Genomic DNA, 22622 nt, shown 5'->3' on the forward strand with positions numbered 1-22622 from the left:
GATTGTTAATAAACATATCGCTTTGATTAAAGAGTTCCTTTGGATTAAAGAGTTCCTTTGGAGAATTAGTGGATAGGATCTTTAATTCACTTTACATTGTTACAAAATCTCAGTGTAAGGACAAAGGTGGCTCTCCCCTTTCACATAAAACTTACGTATTGGGTGAAGATTTAAAGGCTCTACTACAAAGTCTCATACATTGAGTGTATATAGGATCTAAAGACTTCAAAGTAGCTTCAGAGCCTGATCCATATATTGGGCTACTATAACCTATTCTTGATGACTAATGCTTTATAGATCTTCAGTAGAGTTGATCTCTTTGCACCTCATATTGTATGACACAACTTCATCATTAAGTTAAGAGCACGGTGACATTTACATTTGATTCAAGATATATGTACTTTCCAATTTCGGTGAGTATCAAATATTAGTCCCAAAATTTTGCCTTTTCTTGAAATTGGATATGAGCACTGCCCAATGTGAGATTTATATTTTGCTTTTGTTTCCATCTACTATTCCTGTAAAATGTATTTGCTTAGGTTTTTTCTGCAGTAAGTTTGAAAAAAAAGACGCAGTCCAAAATACTATTTTTCGAAGAGTTATCTAGAATTATTTGTAGGTGACAAAGATTGTTTGACAAGTAGTATAATGCAAAGTCATCCATGTAAAGGCTACTTTGCACACCCTGTGGCATTTGAACAGCTCTCATTTATTGCCCATGAAAAGAGTCTCACTTAAAACACTAACCTGGGTCTCACAACAGTCAAGGTCGTAAGATTTGGAATAAACATTCTTTAAACAAGTTTGGAATGTTCTTCCACCAATAAAATTTCTAATAAAAGTAGGAAAGTGTCCTTGAAAACTATTTATGTAAAGATTTTAGTAATGAATGCTTCCAAGTGATATCATATGCCTTCCAAATGTCCAAACACATGGCTACTATGATTTGCTTTCATTCAAAACCTCTACATATAAAACTTTCCAAGTGTGAAAGAGAATCCAAGATGAATGGCTCTGCTTGTGATTCAAATGGCAAAGCTTACAATATGCTAGAATGATGTGAACACCAAACACTTACAAAGTGTAACAATAATTCAGTCTGCAAGCATTATGCTTAGTTTAATGTCTGTATTTGCAATTTCTTCAGAGTAAGTTTTCACAAAATATCATATACAGTATTGTACAGTAATGTATTCAAGGAGAAGTGTAAGTACTTGAAAAAACTTATGAACAAAATTGGAAGAACAATTATTTTTAATGAAAAATGAAGATTTTTATACCTATGATGCTCAAGTGTGTTCCTTGCCCATAGAAAAGCTCCATCAAGATTGTCATAATTCTTTTGATAATAACAATAGTTGTCTGCCAACTCCCGTCTCACTACCATCTGTTCGATAAACGCATCTACGCCTTCCTTGATACTATCCCGGTATCGGCGAGCTTCCAAGGCAGTACGCTGTGGTGAAACCTGACCTGGAAGAAAATTCAAACTTATTATAGAAGTACAATATAGTAACTACTAGAGAGAGAGAGAGAGAGAGAGAGAGAGAGAGAGAGAGAGAGATTTCTCCTGAACATAGTATATTTGTTAGACAGCCAAGAAATAAACCATTGACACTTAAGTTGTAAAACATCATTGATTTTGTTTAAAAACACTGTTTTAACTCAAATTCTGAAGTAATACTTCCAAATAGCTAGGATAGTCATTACATCCACAAGAGTTCTCTTGCTTGAGGGTACACTTGGGCACAATACTTTAACTTATTTCTCTTCCCCTTGTTTTTTTCTAAAGTTTTATAGTTACGTATGAATAATTTATTTTTAAAGCTGTTTCCGTTCTTAAAATATTTTATTTTAATTGTTCACTACTTCTCTTGTAGTTTATTAATTTCATTATTTCCTCTCCTCACTGGGCTATTTTTCCTCTTGGAGCCTTTGTGCTTATAGCATCCTGCTTTCCCAACTAGGGTTGTAGCTTAGCATGTATCAATCATAATAATAATAATAATAATAATAATAATAATAATAATAATAAAAATATATACATACATATACCAAGGCACTTCCCCCAATTTTGGGGGGTAGCCAACATCAAACAAATGAAACAAAAAAAAGGGGACTTCTCTCTACGTTCCTCCCAGCCTGACAAGGGACTCAACCGAGTTCGGCTGGTACTGCTAGGGTGCCAGAGCCCATCCTCCCCCATTATCCACCACAAATTAAGTTTCATAACGCTGAATACCCTACTGCTGCTACCTCCGCGGTCATCCAAGGTACCAAAGGAAGCAGCAGGGCCTATCGGAACTGCGTCACACTCGCTCGCCATTCATTCCTATTTCTAGCACGCTCTCTTGCCTCTCTCACATCTATTCTCCTATCATCCAGAGCTTTCTTCACTCCATACATCCACCCAAACATTGGCCTTCCTCTTGTACTTCTCCCATCAACTCTTGCATTCATCTCCTTCCTTGGCAGACAGCCATTTTCCATTCTCTCAACATGGCCAAACCACCTCAACACATTCATATCCACTCTAGCTGCTAACTCTTTTCTTACACCCGTTCTCATCTTTACTACTTTGTTCCTAACCCTATATACTCGAGATACACCAGCCAAACTCCTTAGACACTTCATCTCAAACATTCAATTTCTGTCTCTCCGTCACTTTCATTCCCCACAACTCAGGTTCCATACATCACAGTTGGTACAATCACTTTCTCATACAAAACTCTCTTTACATTCATGCCCAACCCTCTATTTTTTACTACTCCCTTAACTGCCCCCAACACTTTGCATCCTTCATTCACTCTCTGACGTACATCTGTTTCCACTCCACCATTTGCTGCAACAACAGACCCCAAGTACTTAAACTGATCCACCTCCTCAAGTAACTCTCCATTCAACATGACATTCAACCTCACACCACCTTCCCTTCTCGTACATCTCATAACCTTACTCTTACCCACATTAACTCTCAACTTCCTTCTCTCACAAACCCTTCCAAATTCTGTCACTAATCGGCCAATCATTCTCGTCTATCAGTTTCAATCCTCGTCCAAGCAATCGAGCATTCACCTCTCTCACCACTCCATCAACATACAAGTTAAACAACCACGGCGACATCACACATACCTGTCTCAGCCCCACTCTCACCGGAAACCAATCGCTCACTTCATTTCCTATCCTAACATATGCTTTACTATCTTTATAGAAACTTTTCATTGGTTGCAACAACCTTCCACCAACTCCATATAACCTCATCACATTCCACATTGCTTCCCTATCAACTCTATCATACGCTTTCTCCAGGTCCATAAACGCAACATACACCTCCTTACCTTTTGCTAAATATTTCTTGCATATCTGCCTAACTATAAAAATCTGATTCATACAACCCCCACCTCTTCTAAAACCACCCTGTACTTCTAAGATTGCATTCTCTGTTTTATCCTTAATCAGATTTCATCAGTACTCTACCATACACTTTTCCAACTACACTCAACAAACTAATACCCATAGAATTACAACACTCATGCACAGCTCCCTTACCCTTATATAGTGGTACAATACACGCACAAACCCAATCTACTGGTACCATTGACAACACAAAATCACAAATTTTTAGTAATTTGTATTTTTCCTAACATACTTACCGAGAACTACTTTCTTTGGAGGTACCTGGAATCTCCTCTCAACCGACCAGAGTTTTGTGTAGTTTACCCTACTTCCGTTTTCTGTGAGGATCACCTCGGGCGGAAGGATACGTGCCCTGAGGCTAACCTCGAGTCGGGCCACATGCTAGCTTGAGTCTCGACCCTCAGTAAGTTCTTGGAAGCTAAAAATACCTAAGGGTCAGTAAGGCACTCGGGGAAGGAAGGGAGGGCCATTACCCGAAAGTAGTTCTTCGGTAAGTATGTTAGGAAAAATACAAATTACTAAAAATTTGTGATTTGTTCCAACACAGAGACTTACCTCGAACTACTTTCTTAGGAGACTTACACTTTAGGAGGTGGGAGTGTCTACCTGACCTAGACCCAACTAAGCAAAACGGCCCTGAACCTAGATAGGAGACTAGGTTCCAAAGGTTGTCGGAAAACGAAACGTAGGAAAAACTACACAAAGAGCTCATGCTTGTGTCTAAGTACTCACCCTTAAAAAATTTCTTGCTGTTGTGTTCAATGACGAAGCTGTGAAGTCATGTCTTGTGCAGGCTCTACCTGGTCAAATCTCCGGGGAAAGAAGAGAAAAGAGAAGACAAGGGGAAAAGGGAAAACAAACCTGTGTCTTTTTGGTCTTGATACCCGCGATTATACCTGGGGCTTTGGCCGTTAAATCGCTTGGAGCGCGGAGATGACTGTCCCAATAGAGAACCCGTCTAGAGACTTCCTCAAACATTCCTTGAGGTAGTGGGTTGTGAATGTAGATTGGTTCGACCAGGTGCCTGCTCTGAGGATCTGCACTACTGCCATGTTTCTCTCGAAGGCAAGAGAGGTACTTATACCCCTAATGTCATGTGGTCTGGGATTACCTGGTAGGAGAAGACCGGCACTACTATAGGCCTTGATGATCACCTAAGCCAAAAGGAGATGGTATTCTTAGAGACCGGCTTTCTCACCGTGCCCGTGGAGACGAAGAGGTTCTTGATACCAGGCCGGAGACTGGCAGTCCTCTCCAGATATTTTCTTACGGCTCTGACTGGACACAACTTCAAATCTTCCGGATTACCTGACAGAGGAATTGCTGGAATAGTGAACCCCTCGAATTTTGGATCCCAGACAGCTGGATTCTGTGTTTTAGCCACAAATGAAGGAACGAACTTGAAGGGGATCTCACGCCAACCTCTTGTATGCGAGACTTCGTAGGACAAACCATGGATCTCGCCCACTCTCTTAGCTGAAGCCAAAGCCAACAAGAAGACCGTCTTGAGAGTGAGATTTCTATCTACTATGTCCTTCAAAGGTTCAAATGGTGGCTCACTCAGCATTTTTAGAACTCTAGCCACATCCCATTGCGGCACCCTGGAGGCATGGGGAGGACAGGTTTGCTCAAAGCTCCTGATGAGCATAGAGATGTGCCTAGAGGAACCCAGATCAATGCCTTTCAGGAGGAAAATTTGGCCTAACGCTGCACGGACCCCCTTGATGGCTGGAATTGACATGCCCACCACGTCCCTGAGGTGTACGAGGAAATCCGCAATGTCCGGAATCGAGGCTCTTAAGGGCTTGGTGTTTCTGGAGGCACACCATTTCATGAAAGTGGTCCATTTTGCCTGGTATACCGCTGCCGATGAATGCCTCAGATAACGAGACATTCTTTCAGCTGTTCCTGCCGAATAACCTTCTTTCCTCAGGAGCCGCTGGATAACCTCCACGCGTGAAGGCGCAGAGATCGGGGATTGTCGTGGAATCTTTGGAAGTGTGGCTGCCTCAGGAGATCTGGTCTGTCTGGCAGAGACCAAGAGGGAAGGCACGCTAGCTCTTTTAGATCCGAGAACCATTCCCTCTCCGGCCACCAAGGCGCTACCAAAGTCATCCTTAGGTTGTGAGCCGTCCTTACTCTGTTGAGCAGTTGCCTGATCAATGCGATGGGAGGGAAGGCATATATGTCGAGATTGTCCCACATGTGTTGAAAGGCGTCTTCCAATGCTGCCTTTGGGTCTGGGACAGGAGAACAGGATACGGGGAGTTGTGCGTTCAATCTGGTTGCGAAGAGGTCCATCATCGGCGAACCCCACATTTGGATGATGAGTCTTGCTACTTCTGGGTGAAGGGACCATTCGGTCCCCACCACCTGGCCCATTCTGCTGAGTCCGTCGGCTAGGACATTCCTCTTTCCCGGAATGAATCTTGCTGTTATTACGACTTGTTCTGACTCGGCCCAATCCAGAATCTCCAACGTGAGATCGCACAACTCCTTCGATTTTAGACCGCCTTGCTTCTTTATGTACGCTACCACTGTGGCGTTGTCGCACATTAACGCCACTGTGTTTCCCCTTAGAAGACCGACGAACTGAAGGCACGGTTTCTGAACGGCCCTCATCTCCAGGACATTGATATGCTGAGTCTTTTCCACCTCTGTCCAAGAGCCCCTTGCTGACTTCCCGAGAAGGTGAGCTCCCCATCCTTCCTTGGAGGCGTCCGTGAAGAGGAGCATCTCCAGCGGCTCCGCTGCGAAGGGCATCCCCTTGAGGGTGTTTGTCTGGTCCCGCCACCACTTCAGGGATTGCCTTGTCTCTGGAAGAACAGGAACTATTTCGTAGGGAGAATCTACTTGGTTCCAGAGTCCCTTCAGGTTCCTTTGGATGGTTCTGAGTTTCATTTTCCCTTGGGGAACCAGTTTCTCCAATGATACTAGATGGCCTATCATTCTCTGCCAATCCTTCACTCTCCTGGGCTGTCCTGATAGGAAGGGACGGAGGACCTGGTCCAGGTTGTTCAGCCTTTCCTCTGATGGAAAGGCTCTCACTAGTCGGGAGTCTAGAACCATCCCCAAGTATGTCATCCTGGTGGAGGGAGACAGGTGCGACTTCTCCAGGTTGATGGTGATACCCAGAACTTTGCAGAATTGCAGTAGCTTCGAGCCTTGCTCCTTCAAAACTGCCTCTGAGGAAGAAAGGAGCAACTAGTCGTCCAGATAGCGAATCAGACGAATTCCGCGTTCGTGAGCCCATACGGAGACAGTCATGAAGATTCTCGTGAAAATTTTGGGGCGCTGTTGACAGGTCGAAGCAAAGAGCCTTGAATTGCAAGATCTGGGTACCCCACTTCACCCGAAGATACTTTCTTCTGGAGGGGTGAATAGGGATCTGGAAATAGGCGTCCTTGAGATCTATGGATATCATGAAGTCTCCTTCTCTCAAGGACTCCAGGACCAACTTCGGGGTGTCCATCTTGAAGTCGGTCTTGCACACAAACTTGTTGAGGGCCGACAGATCTATGACTGGTCTCCAACCTCCCGTCGCTTTCTCCACCAGGAAGAGACGGCTGTAGAACCCCGGACCCGGTTGTAGAACCGTTTCCATTGCCCCTTTCGTTAACATAGTGGAGACTTCTTCTTGCAAGGCTTCCCTCTTCAAGGGGTCCTTGGGGGATAACCACTCCGCCTGACTTGCTGGGATAACAGGTGGTGGATCTGCCAGGAACGGAAGCCTGTACCCCTCTTTCAACACTGTTACTGTCCAGGGTTCTGCTCAGTGATTCTTCCATGCTTGCCAAAATTGTCTGAGGCATCCCCCTACCTGAGGCTTGGGCAGGAGTGGGGGGCCTCTCACCCTACCTCCTTCTGGAGGAGCAACCTGAACACCCTCTCCTGGAAGCTGAGTAGGCTGTTCTAAACGAGGAAGGGGCTGTGGGAGCGGCCCTGCAGGTGGGCTGCGAAGGCCGAGACCACAGGGACGCTGGGGCCTCTCTCCTTACCTCGTTAGGAGAGGCTCAAGACGTTGACGGTCCATCAGATGGAGCTCTTCTGTAAGTGGCCCTCCTCATGGCATGAGGTCTGGGAATGCTCACTTCCTTCCGTTTCAGAAGTTTCTCAACCACCTCTTCTGTCTGCTTCAGGGGAAAAAGTCCGTCACCCCACACAGAAAGGTTCCTCAAAGTCCTCGTCTCCCTGTCCGGCATACGCCTGGACAATTTACTCAAGACTGTGTCTCTTCTTCGCAGGACCCAGTTGGCGGATAACGCTAGAGACTGAAACATTAGGAACTTCAAGGCCCGCACCCCGGAGCTGATTAGTTCCTTCAACAGTGCTTGATTGGACGGAACTGCATGATCGGGGGAAGCCTGGATGCCTAACTAGTGTCGAGGCCCACCAGTCTAACCAAGAGGCGACGTTGACAAGGTCCTTGGACATCTCCTCCATCATCGTCGCCTCCGATTGAGAAAAACAGATAGGCGCTGAAGAAGCTCTGTCCTCCGAAGCCCCCTGACCTAAAACTTCTAGGGAGTCTTCCAATTTGCTGGCTCCCTGTGGCTGCCCTTCCATCCAATAATACTTGCTTTGGGACTTCAACCCCTGGAGTAACTTGGAGGAACTCTGAGCTTTGGAACCTTCAGCGTTTCGTGCCACAACTTTGTCTAAGTGAGCACGGCCAAGCCTCACATCTCTGGCCACAGGTAGGGCTAAGGAGGGCTTCTGTTGAACGGGTTCCTCCATTAGCCTATTAAGGCTAGACCGCCAGGCATCCTCGTCGGAAGGAACCGGCTCCTCAATCCTGTGGTGCTTTCGTACCAGACCAATAACCCTCCTATAAGCGGAGTCCTCCGCTGGCGCGGCTTCAGTGTCGCCGTCCGCGTCCTCCGTCTGAGGTTGAGGAACCGTACCGACGGGGGCCTCCGCACTAGGCTGTGGTCTAAGGATGGGCATTGCGGAGGGAGCGAGAACCTCCGTCTTCCGTTTGTCTTTCTTCAAGGGGGGCGAGGCTTCTGTGGGCTTGCCCGACGGAGGAAGCCGTCCCTCTATATCGCTCGGTCGAGCTGACTCGATGAGGCTGCCCGTCCGAAAAGGCGACTCCCTCCGCTGGGCGGGTTGAGTCGCCTGTTTCGAGGCCTTACGCCTGTCCGAAGAGCCCCTTGGGTCTTTGCGAGAGTCAACTCTATGGTTGGTGGAGGCACTTCTAGGAGGACTGTCTCCGGGATGCCAACCCGCAGTGCTCGGGAGAGTAATAAAGTCCGCGAGCTTACTGCGGGGAACGAGGACCCATTGCTCCTTCAACGAACTGCTCCTCCTGACTTTCCTCTTCGAGGACTTTGATCGCTTCCTCCCATGTCGTGACCTAGAACGGGACCTCGAGGGGGAGCGCCATCTCCTGGACCTGTCCCTCTTTCGACGGTGTCTTCTCCACGCCTCTTCCTCCGACGAAAACGATGAGCCTGCCACCGAAGACTCCGACGACTCCTCGTAACAGATCCGAGAGCCGGGCGCGGCTGGTTTCACAATTTCCTGGGTTCCAGATGTCGAAGGCTGAAGGAAGACGTCGGGAACCGCCGATAGAGGGGCTGGGAGAGAGGTCGGACGATCTACATTCTGGAACCAGGACCCAAGGCCGTCCTCCCCCCTCAAAGGCGACCTACAGGGAGTTCTCGGGGGCCCCCATCCGAGGGGATCTTCCAACAGCGAATCTTCTTTTCCTGGGGCGCCTTCAGCTGCGGAGGTGCCTGAAATATAAATCCTAGAAGCTGGCGAAGAAACAGGGACATCTTTATTCCACATAGGGTCGTCCGAAGAGACGTGCCCCCCAAGCACAAGGGCATCGTCTTGCGGACCCTCACTAAGTAAACCTTCAGGCCCCCACTTGCCTGTAAAGGATCAGCAACCCCAGAATCCCGAAGACACGACTCCTGGGGAAGAACCAATGGTTTCTTCCCCGCAACGGACTTACCTCGTCCCCTACTCTGGGAAGGGGATGAAGAAGGAACCCTGTCAGACTTCCCTCCCGTAGACGTCGCGGGCGAAGAAATGCTGGTCTTCCTGGGCGAACGTTTAGATGACTTCTTCTTCGTTCCAAACCACAACCACTGCACCTCACTCCACGACACACACTCCGGACACTTGTCCGAAGGAAAGCAAACTCTACCCCTGCACGAAGAGCAAAGGGAGTGCGGGTCCACCTCAGGCTTAGACAAGAACGCACCACACGACTTCCCAGCCTTAGGCCCAGGACAACGGCGGGGATGCTCCATACCGCACTATCACAATACCACAAGACACAGGAATGCAGCGGAAAAGGATAACAAGGGCACAATCTTACCAACCATTCAAGTACAGTCACACCCCTTTCCTTCAACATCTCAGCTCTCACACCATCCATACCAGATGCCTTTCCTACTCTCGTTTCATCTAGTGCTCTCCTCACTTCCTCTCTTGTAATCTCTCTCTCTCATTCTCATCTCCCATCACCGGCACCTCAACACCTGCAACAGCAGTTATATCTGCCTCCCAATTATCCTCAACATTCAGTAAACTTTCAAAATATTCCGCCCACCTTTTCCTCGCCTCCTTCTCCTTTTAACAACCTTCCATTTACATCTTTCACTGTCTCTTCAATTCTTGATCCAGCCTTCCTTACTCTCTTCACTTCTTTCCAAAACTACTTATTCTCTTCATATGAATGACCCAATCCCTGACCCCACCTCAGGTCAGCTGCTCTCTTTGCCTCACTTACCTTGCGCTTTACTTCCACATTTTTCTCTTTATATCTTTCATACTTCTCTACAATATTACTCTGCAGACATTCTTCAAAAGCCCTCTTTTTCTCTTCCACTTTTACCTTCACTCCTTTATTCCACCATTCACTGCCCGTCCTCATGCAGCCTCCAACAAACTTCTTGCCACACACATCACTTGCAATCCCAACAAAATTTTCTTTTACTAACTTCCACTCCTCCTCTAAATTACCAGTTTCTCTTACTTTCACTTTGTCATATGCCATTTTCAAAATTTCTTGATATTTACTTTTTACCCACAGCTTTATTAGCTCTTCAACTCTCACTAGCCCCCTTTTACATCGACCTACTCTATTCCCCCACTCTTTTTCTACAACTAATTTTCCTTCCACCAAAAAATGATCAGACATACCGTTAGCCATACCCCTAAACACGTGCACGTCTTTCAAGCTTCCAAACATTCTTTTAGTTATCAACACATAATCCATTACACCCTTTCTACCACTCTTCTATTTGCCACTCTTACCCATGTACAGTATACTTGTTTTTATCTTTCTTTTTGAAAAAGCTAGAACTTATCACCATCTCTTGCTCAACACACATATCTACCAGTCTCTCACCACTCTCATTTTCACATGGTACGCCATACTTCCCAATGACACCTTCTACCTCTCCAGCACCCACTCTAGCATTTAAGTCATCAATGACAACTACATAATTCCTTCTACCCAGTCCTTCTACACAACTAGTTAATTCATTCCAGAACTCATTCCGCTCTTCTTCACTTTTCACGCAACCTGGCCCATACGCACTGACAAAAGCCCAACATTCCCTACCCAACCTAACCCTTACCCACATTAACCTAGATGATATCTCCTTCCATTCCACTACTTTACCTGTCATCCATTCACTCAGCAATAAAGCCACACCTTCTCTTGCTCTTCCCCTTTCAATCCCAGACACTCCACCAGACATTTCACCAAATATCACTTCTCCCTTCCCTTTTATCTTTGTCTCACACAGAGCCAATATATCCATCCTTCTATTCCTAAACATACTTCCAATCTCACATCTTTTACTCTCTATCGTACTACATCCACGCACATTCAAACACCCCAAAACTAGACTGCGGGGAGCAGTCACTCTCCCCCAAGCTCCACCTCTTTGATGTCTCACAGGATTATAATACAGGAGAAAAATTTACACATTTTTCCATTAACAAATAAGGAAGTCACCAATCATACTAAATTCTATAAAAATTCTAATTTCCTTATTTATTTTCATTGTAATAATTCTTCTTACAGAAAATTATTCAAGTATACAATAAATAAATAATAATCCTAGAACTATAATTATGACAAGGAGTTGAGAACTAAATTACTAAAGAAACGCTAGTTGTGAGTAATAAAGTTAGGGTATTCTTTAAATACTCCTTTGCAGGGAAATGTTGGAAGCCCAAGATCAAAATGTTAGTTGATAGTTTTTGACTTGTTTAGTTGAGACCGTTTCAGATGGGACTTCAAGGTTGTGACAGCTATTGAGAGGTTGATGATTGAACATAGGAAGCAAGTACGTTCCTCTGTGGTGGGGACAGCGACTCCTCTTCCTCCTCGTCATAATGATGATAACGATAAAAACGATAATAATGATGCTAATAATAATGATAATGATAGTGAAAATAATGATAATAATAATGATGATGATAATGATTATTATTGTCATTAGGTACAACCCTTAATGGAAAGGCAGGATGCTATAAGCCCAAAGGCTTCAACAGGGAAAATTTCCCAGTGAGGAAGGAAGGAAATAAGGAAATAAACAAATTACAAGAGACGTAATGAACAATTGATATAAAATATTCAAGAACTGTAACAGCAAGAAAATAGAGCTATCATTTATAAACTATAAAGAGACCTATGTCAGCTTGTTCAACATAAAAATATTTACTGCAAGTTTGAAATTTTGAAGTTCCACCAAATCAACTGCCTGAAGATCATTTCACAATTTGGTCATAGCTGGAATAAAACTTCTATAATACAGTACTGTGTAGTATATATATTGAGCATTATGATGGGGAAGACATAACTATTAGAATTAACTGTATACCTAGTATTACAAGCAGGGTGGTACTCCCTTGGAATATCTGAAAGCAAAGGATGGTTAGAATTGCGAAAATTTTCATACAACATGCATAACGAACTAATGGCATGACATTGCCAGAGATTACTATCTTATCCAACAAATTAAGATGCAATTCAGTAGCTGAAGACCATACAGGAGAACAATACTTGAAATAAGGCAAAATGAAAGAATTAAAAAAATTCTTCTTAATAGATTGATCACCGAATATCTTAATCCTCTCAATAAGCCAATTTTTTGTACAATTGAAGAAGAAACAGATTGAATGTGTTACTCAAAAGTAAATTTGCTATCAAGAATCACTCCTGGTTTTCTTCATCTATTTTAGGTTATGTATTAGGTATTAACGGAATTGATAAGGCTACACAGGTAGGCAGAGATATCAAATGACACCTTGAGGTCTCTTTCATGGAGGGCCCACATTTCTCCCTATAAGTCAGTGGCTTCTAAGCCTTTTGAATTTCCATCTCCAAGGTTATTAGTTTCATAATGATGGAAGACTAGCGGGATTCAACACTAAGAAGCCTTATGTTGAAATGCTAACAAGACTAGAAGACCTTATAGGTTTATGACACTTTCTAAACTTCTTCCGATAGTGAAAGTTTTTCCCCTCCTTTTTTTCTGACTTGGGGAAGACTCCTATTAGTTAAGTATGTATGTACCATAGCAAAGGAGGTCTACTGAAGGCCTCTGACCTCCAACCAGAAGGGTTATTTGGATTTGTACAAATTGAAGATGTTTTCTTTAACACGAATTAGTTTGGACAATTTGTTGAAATTTTGGTATCTGTTAGAAGAAATTATCTAAACAGGCTATAGCAACTGGATATTATCAAATAAGCTAGTCTTCTCACGTACCTTAATGTAACTTATTTTCTTCAGGATTGAAAATGTATTCATGGATTTTTACTTTTTAAAACTCTACATTCAAATCAGAATGGATTAGGGTAATTAGAAAGTAATATATTTAAAATGATATTTTAATTATAAAATAAATTTTTGAATATACTTACCCGGTGAATATATAATAGCTGCAACTCTGCGGCTCGACAGACAACATACTTAAAAAACTCGCGAGCGATCGCTATGCAGGTTGCGGGTGTGCCCACCAGCGCCAACTGTCGGCCAGATACCACTCTCGAATGTAAACAAAACCTTCAATTCTTCTCGTCCCGCTGCGTCTCTATTGGGGAGGAAGGGAGGGTCATTTAATTTATATATTCACCGGGTAAGTATATTCAAAAATTTATTTTATAATTAAAATATCATTTTTAAATATTTAACTTAGCCGGTGAATATATAATAGCTGATTCACACCCAAGGAGGTGGGTAGAGACCAGAGTTAAAAATGTTTACAGCGTATAAGCTAAGAGTTTTTTCATTTTGACAGTTATCAATATAACAAAACCAAAATAAATAGGTACCTGGTAAGGAAGTCGACTTAGACGATTACTCTGCCTTGTAAGTCTGTCTTCCTCACGGAGCCCAGCGATCCTCTTAGGATGCTGACAGACTCCCAGGAGCTGAAGTATCAAGGGCTGCAACCCATACAACAGGACCTCATCAAACCCCTAATCTGGGCGCTCTCAAGAAATGACTTTGACCACCCGCCAAATCAACCAGGATGCGAAAGGCTTCTTAGCCTTCCGAACAACCCATAAAAACAATATTAAAAAACATTTCAAGAGACAGATTAAAAGGATATGGAATTAGGGAATTGTAGTGGTTGAGCCCTCACCCACTACTGCACTTGCTGCTACGAATGGAGCCAGTGTGTAGCAGTTCTCGTAAAGAGTCTGGACATCTTTCAAGTAAAATGACGCGAACACTGACTTGCTTCTCCAAAAGGTCGCGTCCATGATACTTTGCAGAGATCTATTTTGCTTAAAGGCCACGGAAGTTGCTACAGCTCTAACCTCGTGCGTCTTAACCTTAAGCAAAGATCGGTCTTCCTCACTCAAGTGTGAATGAGCTTCTCGTATTAACAACCTGATAAAATATGACAAAGCATTCTTTGACATAGGCAAGGATGGTTTCTTAACCGAACACCATAACGCTTCAGATTTACCTCGTAAAGGCTTAGTACGAGCTAAGTAGAACTTAAGAGCTCTAACAGGGCATAGTACTCTCTCTAGTTCATTGCCTACGATCTCTGATAAGCTAAGAATATCAAAAGATTTAGGCCAAGGACGAGAAGGCAGCTCATTCTTGGCTAGGAAACCAAGCTGAAGAGAACAAGTGGCTTTTTCTGACGAAAAACCGATGTTCTTGCTGAAGGCATGAAGCTCACTGACTCTTTTAGCCGAGGCCAAGCACACCAGGAAAAGAGTCTTAAGAGTGAGATCTTTCAGGGAGGCTGAATGTAAAGGCTCAAACCTGTCTGACATGAGGAATCTTAGGACCACGTCTAAATTCCACCCAGGCGTAGCCAAACGACGTTCCTTAGAGGTCTCAAAAGACTTAAGGAGGTCTTGCAGATCTTTATTGTTGGAAAGATCTAAGCCTCTATGCCGGAAGACCGAGGCCAACATGCTTCTGTAGCCCTTGATCGTGGGAGCTGAAAGGAAGCGAACTTTTCTCAGGTATAAGAGAAAATCGGCGATTTGGGCTACAGAGGTACTGGACGAGGATACGGATACTGACTTGCACCAGTCTCGGAAGATTTCCCACTTCGATTGGTAAACTCTAATGGTAGAAGCTCTCCTCGCTCTTGCAATCGCACTGGCTGCCTCCTTCGAAAAGCCTCTAGCTCTCGAGAGTCTTTCGATAGTCTGAAGGCAGTCAGACGAAGAGCGGGGAGGCTTTGGTGTACCTTCTTTACGTGTGGCTGACGTAAAAGGTCTACTCTTAGAGGAAGACTTCTGGGAAAGTCTACCAGCCATCGAAGTACCTCGGTGAACCATTCTCTCGCGGGCCAGAGGGGAGCAACTAACGTCAACCTTGTCCCTTCGTGAGAGGCGAATTTCTGCAGTACCTTGTTGACAATCTTGAATGGTGGGAATGCGTAAAGATCTAGATGTGACCAATCTAGGAGAAAGGCATCTATATGTATTGCTGCTGGGTCTGGGACTGAAGAGCAATAGATTGGAAGCTTCTTGGTCAACGAGGTTGCAAAGAGATCTATGGTGGGTTGACCCCAAGTCGCCCAAAGTCTCTTGCACACATCCTTGTGGAGGGTCCATTCGGTTGGAATTACTTGACCTTTCCGACTGAGACAATCTGCTAGAACGTTCAAGTCGCCCTGGATGAACCTCGTTACTAGGGAGATGCCTCGATCTCTTGACCAGATGAGCAGGTCCCTTGCGATCTCGTACAGAGTCAGTGAGTGGGTACCTCCCTGTTTGGAAATGTACGCCAAGGCTGTGGTGTTGTCCGAGTTGACCTCCACCACCTTGCCTCGAAGGAGACTCTCGAAGCTTATCAAGGCCAGGTGAACTGCCAAAAGCTCCTTGCTGTTGATATGCATGCTCCTCTGACTCTAGTTCCACAGACCTGAGCATTCCCGACCGTCCAGTGTCGCACCCCAGCCCAAGTCCGATGCGTCTGAGAAGAGAACGTGGTTGGGTTTCTGAACTGCTAGGGGAAGCCCCTCTCGTAGACTGATATTGTCTTTCCACCAAGTCAGACAAGTCTTTATCGTTTCGGAAATCGGGATCGAGACCGCCTCTAGCGTCTTGTCCTTTTTCCAGTGAAAAGCTAGATGGAATTGTAGAGGTCGGAGGTGTAGCCTTCCTAGCGAGACAAATTGCTCCAGGGATGATAGTGTTCCTACCAGACTCATCCAATTCCTGACTGAGCAACGTTCTCTCTTCAACATCTTTTGGATGACGAGCAGGGCTTGATCTATTCTGGGGGCCGACGGAAAAGCCCGAAAAACTGGACTGCGAATCTCCATCCCTAAATACAGAATAGTTTGGGATGGGATCAGCTGGGACTTTTCCAAGTTGACCAGGAGTCCCAATTCCTTGGTCAGATCTAGAGTCCAATTGAGATCCTTCAGACAGCGATGACTGGATGAGGCTCTGAGAAGCCAGTCGTCCAAATAAAGGGAGGCTCGGATGCCCGATAAATGGAGGAATTTTGCCACATTCCTCATAAGCCTCGTAAACACGAGAGGAGCAGTGCTTAGGCCAAAGCACAGGGCCCGAAACTGGTACACCACATCGTCGAAGACGAATCTCAGAAAAGGTTGGGAATCTGAGTGAATGGGGATGTGGAAGTAAGCGTCCCTTAGGTCGAGAGAGACCATCCAGTCTCCCTTTCTGACCGCTGCTAAGACTGACTTTGTGGTCTCCATGGTGAACTTTGTCTTTGTGACAAAGACATTCAGAGCACTGACGTCTAGCACCGGTCTCCAACCTCCTGTCTTCTTTGGTACTAGGAAGAGACGGTTGTAAAACCCCGGTGATTGAAGGTCCGAGACTTTGACCACCGCTCCCTTCTCTAGCAAAAGAGACACTTCTAGTTTCAGGGCTTGTCTCTTTGCTTCCTCTCGGTACCTGGGAGAGAGATCGATGGGGGACGTCGCTAGAGGAGGTTTGCGTACAAATGGGATTTTGTACCCCTCTCTGAGCAACTTCACAGACTGTTGATCTGCGCCTCTCTTCTCCCAGGCTTGCCAGAAGTTCTTGAGTCTGGCACCTACTGCTGTCTGAAGCTGCGGGCAGTCAGACTCTGCCCCGCGAGGACTTGGATCCTTTCCTCTTTCCTCTCTTCCCTTCGGCACGAGCACTTCCCCTGCTGGGGGCTCTGCCACGAAAGGGCGGAATAAACCTGGACGCTGGAGTGTCTATCCTAGGTCTAGCAGACAAGGCAGACAAAGGGGGAACTTTGCGAGCCGAGGACGCAACCAAATCATGGGTGTCCTTCTGCACTAGAGACAAGGCTATTTCCTTAACTAAAAGTTCAGGAAACAAGAACTTAGACAAAGGGGCAAAGAGTAGCTCAGATCGTTGACAGGGCGTCACTCCTGCTGACAGAAAAGAGCACAGAGACTCTCGTTTCTTTAGGACTCCTGACGTAAACGAGGCGGCAAGCTCGTTGGATCCATCGCGGACGGCCTTGTCCATGCAGGACATAATGAGTAAGGAGACATCCCTATCGGCTGATGAGATTTTCCTACTCAAGGCTCCCAAACACCAGTCAAGGAAGTTAAAAACTTCAAAAGCCCTAAAGATGCCTTTAAGTAGATGGTCCAGGTCTGAGGATGACCAACTAATCTTCGAGCGTCTCATGGCAAGGCGGCGGGGAGAGTCTACAAGACTTGAGAAGTCGCCCTGGGCAGAGGCAGGAACTCCCAAGCCGAGAACTTCTCCCGTGGCATACCAGACGCTCGATCTAGACGAGAGTTTAGATGGGGGGAAGGCAAAGGCCGTCTTCCCTAAACTCCTCTTGGTTTCCAACCAATCGCCTAACAGCCGTAAAGCTCTCTTGGATGAGCGAGAGAGAACGAGTTTTGTAAAGGCTGGCATGGCAGCAGGAACGCCTAAAACAAACTCAGACGGCGGCGAACGAGGAGCCACAGAGATAAAGTGTTCAGGGAACAACTCTTTAAAAACAAGCATGACTTTTTTAAAGTCCATAGATGGTGGAACTGTTCTAGGCTCATCTAAATCTGAAGGCTGATCCTCAGGCTGAGGTTCAGCAACGTCCTCATCCGAAAGTTCCTCATCTGATAACTGATGAGAAACAAGCAAAGGGGTAGGCAATGTTTGACCCGCAGCGTCCGGCCGCACTGGTGCATAAGTGACGGAGCAGGACGCAGCGTCCTGAAACTGCTGAACAGTCTGGGAACTGTCAACAACAACAGGTGCGCGAGGACGCACAGCGTCCACCCGAGACTGTTTAGACCGTCTGGGTTGTGCAGTCAACACCACACTGGGTTGCGGAGGTTGACGCACCGCGTCAAAACAAGTCAACTCTGATGGTTGGTGAACGTCCTGAACGTCACCAGTCGCATCAGTGAGTTGCCTAACGTCCACGTGCGCCTGGAAATCCACACGGGACCGCATCGGGTGAGGAACAACCCCAACTGGTTGACGTGAGAAAGCTACATCAACGTCAACAGGACGCACAACAGAACGCTTGGATGGCTGACGGTCAGTATCTCCATGAGATAAACGGCTAGGTTCAACGGAAACCTTCTCTGTGTTGTAGTCTTCCATAAGGGACGCAAGCTTAGACTGCATGTCCTGCAGTATAACCCATTTAGGGTCTACGGAAACGGGTGCGGTAACAGACGGGGTTAGCGTCTGAGACGGCACAACTTTGCCTTGCTTAGGCGGCGAGCAGTCATCCGATGACGGCAACGGGTCCGAACTGTCCCGGTGACTACATCCGGGACGTTGGACTTGTCCTGAAGGGACCGACTTGCGTTTCAAAGGCCTAGAGACCTTGCTCCATGGTTTCTTGCGTGAAACGCCTTCGGACGACGAGGTAAAAATGGGCTCTCTCGTCTTATGGTAGGGGCGATCTTGACGAGATACGCCTGATACCAAAGAGGGAACGTCTGTTCGCTGATCAAGGCCTCTCGAACCCATAAGTCGTACGACATTGCTTCTCCCCTGGGCTTGGGAGCTTGCAAGAGGTCCCGGACTAGGTGAACGACAGGCACGAACAGACGAACCCTCGGTCGCAACACTGTTCACAACACTTTGCGTAACACTAATCACTTTCCCACTTTCCGCCGTGGCACTTTGGCACTTGAGTTCCTTCACGTCAGCCATGAGTTGATTACGGTCACTTGCTAACGCCTCAACTCTCTCCCCCAAGGCATGAATAGCACGCAACATGTCTTGCATAGACGGTTCCTGAGTGCTAGGAGGGGGGTTAGGAACAACCACTACAGGGGAAGGATTAGGTTCAGGGGCATGTGGAGAGGAAAAATCTACGGACCTAGATGAACTTCTCCTTACCCTATCTCTCTCTAGTCTGCGTGTATATTTATCAAATTCGATAAAATCGAATTCCGAAAGGCCCATGCATTCCTCACACCGATCTCCCAATTGACAGGTTTTACCCCGACAATTGGAACAAACAGTATGAGGGTCGAGAGAAGCCTTTGGAAGACGCCTACTACAGTCCCTAGCATTACACTTTCGAAACTTAGGTACTTGAGAAGGGTCAGCCATTTTGAATTAGTCAAAGAAAATTCCAAAAACAATCCAAGTCATCAACAAATAATCCGATTCAAAAAAGAGTTCAAGAGTTTATGTTGAGGAAAAACACCTGTACTGCGAAAGCTCAAACCAAATTAAAGTACTTCACCAAATATGATGGGAAAACTCCAGGTTCTACAGCGAGTAAAAGTACGTCTTGTCGTCAACGTCGACAGAGAAGAATTGAAGGTTTTGTTTACATTCGAGAGTGGTATCTGGCCGACAGTTGGCGCTGGTGGGCACACCCGCAACCTGCATAGCGATCGCTCGCGAGTTTTTTAAGTATGTTGTCTGTCGAGCCGCAGAGTTGCAGCTATTATATATTCACCGGCTAAGTTAAATATTTAAAAAAAAATGTTCTCTGTCTTGAAAGCTTTTTCTTTACAAGATATCCAACATATAAAGGCTTTCTTTTTATCAAAACAAATTGGTTATTAACATTAGTATCAGTACCTGATTATTTCCGGTAATAGCTTTGTAGGGTGTGAAGTTTATCTCCTTATCTTACTTCAGATCAAATCAATTTCACACTAGATGTTAGACTTTATGTGCTCTAAAGCTCTATTTTGTGGGGAAAAGCAGTAATACATCAGAGATCTGTAAACTTTTATGATAACAAGACAGATATATTTAGAGTAGAAGTTTTTGAATGTTGTTCCAAGATACGAGTCTACTAAAACAAGACTGATATGTTTAGAGTAAAAGTTCTTGAAAGTTGTTCTGAGATAAGAGTCTACTAAGGTCATGTTAATCCAAGTCGATTATTATGTACTTTAAACATAAACACTCTGAACCAGATGCACTGAAAACAATGAAATCTTCAAAGGATGGATGAAGGACTAATATAGGGAGATAGGTTTCCTTAAATCTAGAGGGGTCATGTGGAGAAAAGATATAAGGGTCACTAAATAATGCATACATTGCTACACAGTACTTAGTAGTCAGTAGACTGTCAACAACTAACGAGACCAGTGTTACTGAATATTTTCAAGGGGTCCCTGATAGTCCAGCACCCTGTTATCCAAATTGATACTAGACTACTGAAATTCCGAGCTTTTACAGTTTCTTTTTTTGACAACCAATGGGGTACTGCTTGGCGGGTGTAAGAGTTTGATCACAACCATAAGTAAATTATTGTGATGTATGATCACCTCTGCTTTAAAAAGGTTATTGTCACTATTAAAAGCCAGGAATCACGAGAAAAGACAATATAGCATAAAGTGAACGAATACAGCTTTTAATAAAGACAACCAACCAACAATAATATAAAATACATTTGAAAAAAATAAATATGACTAATATTACTCACCAAAATGTAACCATGGTGATAATTCACTTCTTGCAGTATCATTTGGGTCATTGGCTTTCTCTCCATATTTGAACATATTTTTAGTACAAAACTCATCAAGAACCTGCAATCCTGCTCTAGTTCCAGGTGTAGCCCATTCAACAGGTTCTACAGTGCGATCAATCTCCAATGACTGGTCCGCTGCTACCCAGTCAACAGGCTGTTGATAAAACAAAATCTTATTTTCCTAAAAACAATGTATGTACAGCATGCAGCGTAATTCTAATCTAAATAACACTCCTTCTTGGGATACTTATCTTTTTAAAAGTTTCTTTAATTCAAAACCTAATACCAGTGTTCCTCTTAACACATTGGATGAAACAAATTTCATGAAAAAATCAATTGTTAGTATCATAAGTCCTAAAATAAGAATGTTAAAAGTATGTCTTGTTTAAAATAATCTTACCTGGTAGTCATTATGCTTTAACTATGGAAGCCACCAGCTTTTGTATACCACTCTCCCCCATCTCCCTATCCCCTGTGATACCCATTAGACCCAATAGTTCGTACCACAGGGCTAATACACAACACGCCATTACTACCAAGATCTTCACATAACCTTCGTCGTGCACACCATACGGAACCAGCCTCTCTTGCTCCAACTTAATCTAAGATTGAAATGGGTAACCTGGTAGTAGAATTTAAAGGAGTTAAAAGGTATATATTTTTCTAGTTTTAAGAATATTTATAATTCAAGGAGTACATAATTGTTTCCAGAAACACATGGCAGAAGAAGTTGAGGTACTACAAGAGTTGGCTATGGTTCAGGGAGTGAACTGCATGAAAACAATGTAGCGTGTTATTTAGGAAGTTAGTCAACTGCATCCACAGTGATCAGTTGGTAAGGGTGGTGATGAATCAACTGACCATAAGACACCAAAATCTTACTTTTTTTAGTTTTTTGGTGGTCTCTGTTACCTAATCACACTATATTTAAAAAGGCTCCGTTTTGACTGTGGGGCGGCCTGTCCTTCAAGGCTCTTAAGACCCAAATGCTTTTCCCTTTTGCCAGGGGTATTAATGAATTGTATGTTCTTTCCAAGAATGTGTGCTTTATAGTTGATATAATGGTATTGACTCTTTTACTATGTTTTGGGGCAAAGAATGACTTCTTCCTCATTTTCCCCATATTCCCTCATTAGGGAGTAAGGTAGGTTTCTCTGACCAATTAGGGCAGTTAATATCTATTTATAAAATGCAGAGATTTAGAAAGAATGTTCCTAATTTTCCATGGGGTTAAGGTGCCAGGACTCCCTCTATCCAAGAAAGCAGTGTTACTGACCAAAGCTCACGCAAAACTAGATTGCGATCGGGGGAGGGGGGATTTTAAAGTTAGGGTTGGTACCACTTCCCCTAATTTTCAGAGGATTTGGTAGCAGCTCAGTGGGGTACCAAATCAGCTTCTGCCAAACACTTTTCAAGAGAAGCTTGGTTTTTCTATTAAGATCACTGGACATTAGGTCCTATGCCAGAAAAAGGTGATATTCTAGTATAAGTGCATATTTCGGATATGTCTGTAAGCTAATTCTGTATTGGTTACAATGCCTTAAAGTTCATATTGTTGTCAGTACTCATGACAATGGTTTATTTGGTCCTTTTCAATCTGGAATAGTTTTGTATTGCAAAAAAATTAGTTTTCTTTATTTCTATTTATTGGTGGTGGTTCATAAGATACTGTGAATTTAAGGAGAGCTTTGGCAGGTTGGTTGGAGTGTTTTTTAGGTTAGGTTGCTTGTTTGTTTACTTTCTTTCCATCGTCCTCCTCCGTCAGTGTCGGATTAAGCCAGGTGAACAGTAGGAGTGTTTCATTGAAATA

General features: G+C 44.5%; 1 protein-coding gene across 3 annotated transcripts in view; it reads right to left on the reverse strand.

The window, feature by feature from the left end:
* The window catches only part of LOC137616310 (deoxyribodipyrimidine photo-lyase-like), a 107680-nt gene that overhangs the window by 50680 nt on the left and 34378 nt on the right, over positions 1-22622 (reverse strand). For all 3 annotated transcript variants that reach the window (XM_068345956.1, XM_068345958.1, XM_068345957.1), the window contains exons 7-8: positions 20768-20966; positions 1281-1473 (exon numbers count right to left, since the gene is read on the reverse strand). In XM_068345956.1, coding sequence (XP_068202057.1) covers positions 1281-1473; positions 20768-20966 — 392 coding nt within the window. The remainder of the gene's footprint in view (positions 1-1280; positions 1474-20767; positions 20967-22622) is intronic.

This window comes from Palaemon carinicauda, chromosome 22 (assembly GCF_036898095.1).
Source record: "Palaemon carinicauda isolate YSFRI2023 chromosome 22, ASM3689809v2, whole genome shotgun sequence".
Taxonomy (NCBI): domain Eukaryota; kingdom Metazoa; phylum Arthropoda; class Malacostraca; order Decapoda; family Palaemonidae; genus Palaemon; species Palaemon carinicauda.